We start from the raw sequence: 6,223 nt of genomic DNA, 5'->3' as shown, positions 1-6,223 counted from the left end.
ACAGAACAGATAAGTGCTCTTGACCACAGTCTTACAAGAATATTCAGAGGCAGAAGAGATGCTTTTCCCAAGCCAGCAGGGAGCAAGCTGGCTGAGAGGAAGGGAGCATGTTAGTGTGTATTAGTCTTCTCTCCATATTAGGAATGTACATATACACAGAAGAAATATAACCCAAAGAAAAATGTGTCCCGATAGGTTTCAGAGGTTAAAATGTGTCGAGAGAATTAAAAAAAAAAAAACTAATGGGACATTCATGGACACCACTGATGTAGGCCTCCTTCTATGGAGAAAAGTGGGGTCTGTGGACTGGGTGTGTGTAAATGCCTCTTGTCTCAACGCTAAGTCTAAAAGTGAGTTTGTTTAACGAGGGGCTTGCCGCAAGGGGGCGGTAAGAATGGTCAGGAAGAGCACAATGCTCCATAGTTCCTAGGAACTGGTTTTTAAGAAATGCCATAGAAATATAGAAGAACTTTCTGTTGTGTTCCTTGGAAGACAACTTGGAGCATTTGTATTATAGATTATTTCACTGTTCACAGTATTAGGAGCTGATGAATCCCAATACTTGTCCTTGACCTTTGGCTCAAATGTTAATTTTGTTCTATTTCTGAGAACTGAGACACAGATCTGAGGGCCAAGTTAAGTCAGGCTTTCCAAAAAGTTTATTTATTAGGAAGAGAAGAGCTCTAAGGAGCCCTCAGTTATCTGATACAAGCTCAGCAGGGGCAGGTCTCTGCCACCATCACATGGGAGGAGGGAAGAATGGCAAGAGAAGGATTGTCATGATGGAGAGAGAAAAGATATCCTCTTGGGCATCCAAATCCACTCAGCTAACATTTTCCATCATTTTGAAACCTAATTTTTCCCCGAGATTTCCTAAAGGAAAAAAGCAGAATCAACATTTCGTGAATAAGCTACAAAAACCCTTAAAAATTATTTTATTTATCATCCTTATTTTATATTTAAGGAAACTAAGAGCCAGAGCACAAAGGGAAATGACTACATACAAGAGTCAGGTTACTGGATTTCCTACCCAGTTATCCTTCCATGGTTCTAAGATGCCATGGACGATATTATGACCATTCTACAATCTCTTTGAAAATAAGTCATTCAATCAGGCCTGAGCTTGTGCTCTCTAAGGCACATCAATCCTCGCCTTATTCTCTTAACGCTCTCATGCTTTGGCCCAATTCTTCATGAGCTGGCATGACGTGGGGTTTATGCATTCCTGTCATTGCTCCTTGTACAAAACTACAAAATGATTGTTGAGTTGAGGGCTGCAGTCTGATGTCACGAGGAGAATTTTACTTCCTGTGAACTGTGCTGGCTTACACAGAGCTCAAGCTGAAGCCATGGTTTTGGGAGACCTCAGTGTCTAATCACTAATAATCATGTCCCATAAACCCAAAAACCTAAACATGGGCTCTTAGCAAAAGGACCCAAACTTTGCAGTCACCTCATCCTAGCTCAGAGTTTCAGACACATAAGAGATTGAAGGTATCTGAGAGAAGGCAAAACCACAGTTCGTCTTCCAGTCAAAGAATTTCGGGGCTGAATGGAATCGCTGAGGCTTTACTTGGTCTATGGGAACGGACATTGCCTGGCATATGGGAGTGTGAGGGCTCAGCCAGAAGGGCCCAAAACACCACAGAGTACACTGAGTCTGCTTTCCACCCCAGCGGGCTTTCTATTGCCACATGCTCTTCTGATTGGGGACTGATTAGTATCTGTGCAAACTGGAGCAAATTCCTGGCTTCAAGGCTGACGTACTTGGTAGAAGAGGTACATGGTCATTGCTGTAGGCTAAGCTCGTCTCTGTCCTCTTCCTCCCACCCCCCCAAAGAGTACTCACAGGCTCTCAATACACAAGATGCAGGGGTTTTCATAGGTTACAAAATTAGTGCCACAGATGGGTTGATATAAACCGGGGCAGGGGTTCACGGTTCCAGTGAACCAACTCAAGTCTACTTTCTTATACGGACATTTCACCTGAAATTTCAGTCAAAAAGAATGATATGATTACAATCGCTCTCACAGACAGGTAGGTCACATCTGGACCTGATTAGGAAAATCTAAACACAGTCAGGATCCCATTACAGTCACACAAAGTGCTTACAGCTGCCCCTCCACAAAGCCACGGAGGCCGAACTTCTGTTTACCCCATCTGTCAACCAAGATGCCCTCCTTGTGAGGAGCTCCTGACAGTCACAGGGCACAGATGCCTGCTACCCTCTGGTGGGAAAGGGACGAGTGGACAAACAGGGTGTATTTGGGAAATTTAGCCTCTTTCTCAATCTCCTTTATTCCCAGAGTATCAGACATGGGAATAGTCCTAGAGGTGTTCTGTGCCAACCAGGCAAAAAAACCCTGAAAGTCCATAACTGGAGAAGCTGTTTCACTGAAACCCATATGCTTTGATTTAAAATATGTACCATGACCAGAGGCCGAACTCGGGATCTGACAAGATGGCTGGGCTGCCCCGCAGGATTATCAAGGCAACCCAGCGTTTGCTGGCAGAACCAGTTCCTGGCACTAAAGGCAGAACCAGATGAGAGCAACGCCCATTATTTTCATGTGGTCTTTGCTGGCCCCCAGGATTCCCCCTTTGAGGGAGGGACTTTTAAGCTTGAACTATTCCTACCAGAAGAATACCCGATGGCAGCCCCTAAAGTACGTTTCATGACCAAAATTTATCATCCTAATGTAGACAAGTTGGGAAGAATATGTTTAGATATTTTGAAAGATAAGTGGTCCCCAGCACTGCAGATCCGCACAGTTCTGCTATCGATCCAGGCTTTGTTAAGTGCTCCCAATCCAGATGATCCATTAGCAAATGATGTAGCGGAGCAGTGGAAGACCAACGAAGCCCAAGCCATAGAAACAGCTAGAGCATGGACTAGGCTATATGCCATGAATAATATATAAAATCGATCTGATCATCAAGTGGGCATCACTTCTCCTGTTCTGCCAAGACTTCTTCCTTTTTTGTTTGCATTTAATGGACACAGTCTTAGAAACATTACAGAATAAAAGCCCAGACATCTTCAGTCCTTTGGTGATGAAATGCACATTAGCAAATCTATGTCTTGTCCTGATTCATTGTTGTAAAGCATGAGCAGAGGCTAGAAGTACCATCTGATTGTTGTGAAACCTTTAAAAGCAGTGGCCCTTCTCGGCTTTTATTCATTTTCCCCCTCATGGTTTGAGTATAAAGCACTGTGAATGAAGGTAGTTGTCAGGGTTAGCTGCAGGGGTGTGGGTGTTTTTCTTTATTACCTTTTTTGAGGGGGAGAGATAGTTTTATTTTAATTTTATGGGCTCCTTTCCCCCTTTTTATGGTGATCTAATTGCATTGGTTAAAAGCAGCTAACCAGCTCTTTAGAATATGCTCTCTAGCCGAGTCTAACTTTATTTAGACGCTGTAGATGGACAAGCTTGATTGAACCAAAATGGGAACATTAAACAAACATCACAGCCCTCACTAATAACATTGTGACTTTGCTGTCAAGTGTAGAATCCTTCCTTCAGGAAAAAGCTTGTGACCATTTTGTATGGCTTGTCTGGAAACTTCTGAAAATCTTATGTTTTAGTAAAATATTTTTTTGTTATTCTAAAAAAAAAATATGTACCATAGTTTATCCATTCTCAAAATCACCAAGTCAACTCTTTTCTTGAAGTTGTGAAATGTGAGAGCATTTAGCACAATGCCCTGACTTTGTAGGGAACATGAGAAACAAAAGAAGGGACGCGTCTCATCAGGGAGGAGAATCCATGTCCACTCACAGTACTTGCTGGAACTTGAGGAGGTGGCCTCAGGGGCTCTAGGAGAGCCATAGAGAGATTGATAACATGCCTCTGATACAAGGGACGGGGAGAGTTTTGGCTGAGTATTTAGAGAAAGAGGGATCATATCTGAGCTTAGAAACTCTTCTCCTTCTTTCCTTATCCAACACTACCACAATGGCCAGGCCCTATCATCCTGTACGTCTGTCACCCAATGAATCCCTCCACTTTCTCTATTCCCCAGGCAATGGTAAGGGTTCGTAAACATTTCCTAGGCACCGGGGAGGGAGCGTTCTCCGGTTGTCAGATGACCAAGTCGTGGCCTGGTTCCCAGTTTGGATCACTCTACTCGGGCCCTTCGTACCAGCATTGTACCTGCCACGTTCCTGTGAGTGGACTCTGAAGAAGGCCGCACGGAGGGCATTGCCAAAGTAAGATTCTAACACGGTGATTCCAGAGAAAACTCAGAATGTCTGTCCTGAGAAATAGAGTGGAAGATTACCTTAACAGTTCCACGTGGTGGCCACCACTGTCGACGGCCTGAAACTAAGACATACATGAGAATAGTTGCAGAGTATAATATCCCGTGAATCCTAGCTTAATCTGTTGGCAAAATTAAAGAATTCTAATTTATTACTGGGGAAGCGTGCAATATGAGCACATTCTTTTATTTATACATGCATTCATTTTTTTCCCCTCAAAAAGTCTTCTACTCCTGATAGATAATGAGCAAGTGATCACTGCTCTCGTAAATGTTGCCAGTCCGGTGTACCAAACAAGTTTTTGATTAATAGCAGTTAGCCTGGGCTTGAGATGATTCAGAACTGGCAGCCAATACATAAAAGACATGAAGAGATGCTAGAACTTTAAAGAGACCGTTAGCCCAATCCCTGTATTTTACAGAGAGGGGAAGGACACTTGCTAATGCCCAGGAATTCGTGGTAGGTAGGTGAAAATGCAAGCTCTTCAGTCCTTGAGCCCTAGGTCTTTTTAAAACTCCCTACAGGGCTCTTCTCTAAAAGAGGGCAAAAAAGGTAACACCCACTCAAATTCATGGCAAAGCATTTTCAAAAGCTTTGAGTCTTTGAGATGTGCTGTGCTGTGGGCATGTTGCCCACCACTGTAACATCATACCTCACTGAGTCCCCATGAGTTAGGTTTCATAATCTGCATTAATAGATGGGAAAGCAAAGGCCCTTGCACATTGGCTGGGAGCCTTTTCTTGGGACCACACTCCATTGCCTTTCTCTCTATAGATACAGATACATATATACTAAAGTGATAGACTTACATAAATAGATTGAAAATAATTCCAAAGCATTCTTTCAGATTACAATGTCAGAGCTCACAATCCTACATAACTGCCAGAACGAGTCAAATCAAAAATCACTCACCAGAGAGGTGCCTGGGTGGCTCAGTTGGTTAAGTGTCTGCCTTCGGGCTCAGGTGGGGTCCTGGGATCGGTCCCCGCTCTGGCTCTCTGTTCATAGGAGAGTCTGCTTCTCCCTCTGCCCCTCCCCCCTCTCTCTCAAATAAATAAAATCTTAAAAAAAAAATTACTCACCAGCAGGTAACACCCAATGTATCAAGATGAAGAACAACAGAGAGCAGAATACTAGAAGATATTTGACCATTTTTCCTCCTGGTGTGTGTGTCCTTAGAATGATGCTCTGAGATATTGCCTGGGATGTTCTCCTCTAGTACAATCACTAGAGCAAGGTAATCAAGATATTAAGACCGCCCTTGGAGTGAATATCCATCTCTAGCCTTCCCACTGCAACCACAGTACGCCATATCTGGAAAGCCTATTATTTCACCCTTCCCCAAGAACAAATGTTCAGAAAAAACTAAACTTGGTTAGTCATAAAGTATAGAGCTCAGTGAGAGATCTGTGACTACTTAGAAGACAGAAGTAAATCAGAAGTTACTCTTTGGACAGAATTGTATTATTTTAGTGTGAAGGTATTTTAGATGTCTTGAAAAGGCAATCCCTTACCTAAAGATTCACCCAGATTTTTTTCCTTGAGGGGATACAAAGAAAATGATGAGGCCACTAGAGGCTTCTGGGCAACAAGACCTTCTCAACAGAGGAAGCAGGTCTGTACTTGCTCACGAAGCAGAGACTGCATCTTTGCGGTAAGACAAAGATTGTAATATTTTAGGCATATTTGGCTGTGCTGAGAATCTTCTGAGATGGACCGCTCAACTTTCTTGGAGCATTCTGAGAGAGTACATAGGGAGAAATACCATTCCATGCTATTTCATGGGGGCCCCAAAGTTATTGCTCACTGAGCAAATCCTCCTGTGGGATTGCCTTCCCTTGTAGCAGCCTTTCTGACCCTAGAGAATGGTAGACGCACGTTCCAGGTCTGACCAAGGGACCACATTGAACTCCCCTATCTCCCTAACCCTACAAAAGTGACTGGGTCCTTCCTGCGTGCTC

The 6,223-nt window shown here is 43.4% G+C and overlaps 1 protein-coding gene and 1 pseudogene across 1 annotated transcript; one reads left to right on the top strand and one right to left on the bottom strand.

Moving 5' to 3' along the window:
- Positions 1 to 827: 827 nt before the first annotated feature.
- Positions 828 to 5,414, bottom strand: SPINK14 (serine peptidase inhibitor Kazal type 14 (putative)). The gene is made up of 4 exons (XM_021702119.1): positions 5,345 to 5,414; positions 4,283 to 4,326; positions 1,850 to 1,986; positions 828 to 873 (listed from the first exon to the last, which is right to left on the bottom strand). Exons 1-4 carry the CDS (start codon positions 5,412 to 5,414, stop codon positions 828 to 830), a joined length of 297 nt encoding a protein of 98 aa, XP_021557794.1.
- LOC110591083 lies at positions 2,463 to 2,960 on the top strand (annotated as a pseudogene).
- Positions 5,415 to 6,223: the final 809 nt, after the last annotated feature.

The sequence above is a fragment of the Neomonachus schauinslandi genome, chromosome 7 (genome assembly GCF_002201575.2).
Source record: "Neomonachus schauinslandi chromosome 7, ASM220157v2, whole genome shotgun sequence".
NCBI lineage: Eukaryota > Metazoa > Chordata > Mammalia > Carnivora > Phocidae > Neomonachus > Neomonachus schauinslandi.
This window is presented reverse-complemented; position numbering and strand designations above follow the sequence as displayed.

Coding starts and splice junctions, on each gene's coding strand:
- SPINK14 (XM_021702119.1), bottom strand. CDS start 5,414: ATGGTCAAATATCTTCTAGTATTCTGCTCTCTGTTGTTCTTCATCTTG. Junction 4,327..5,344: donor ACATTGGGTGTTACCTGCTG/GTGAGTAATTTT, acceptor TGTATGTCTTAG/TTTCAGGCCGTCGACAGTGG. Junction 1,987..4,282: donor CACCACGTGGAACTGTTAAG/GTAATCTTCCAC, acceptor CTGAAATTTCAG/GTGAAATGTCCGTATAAGAA.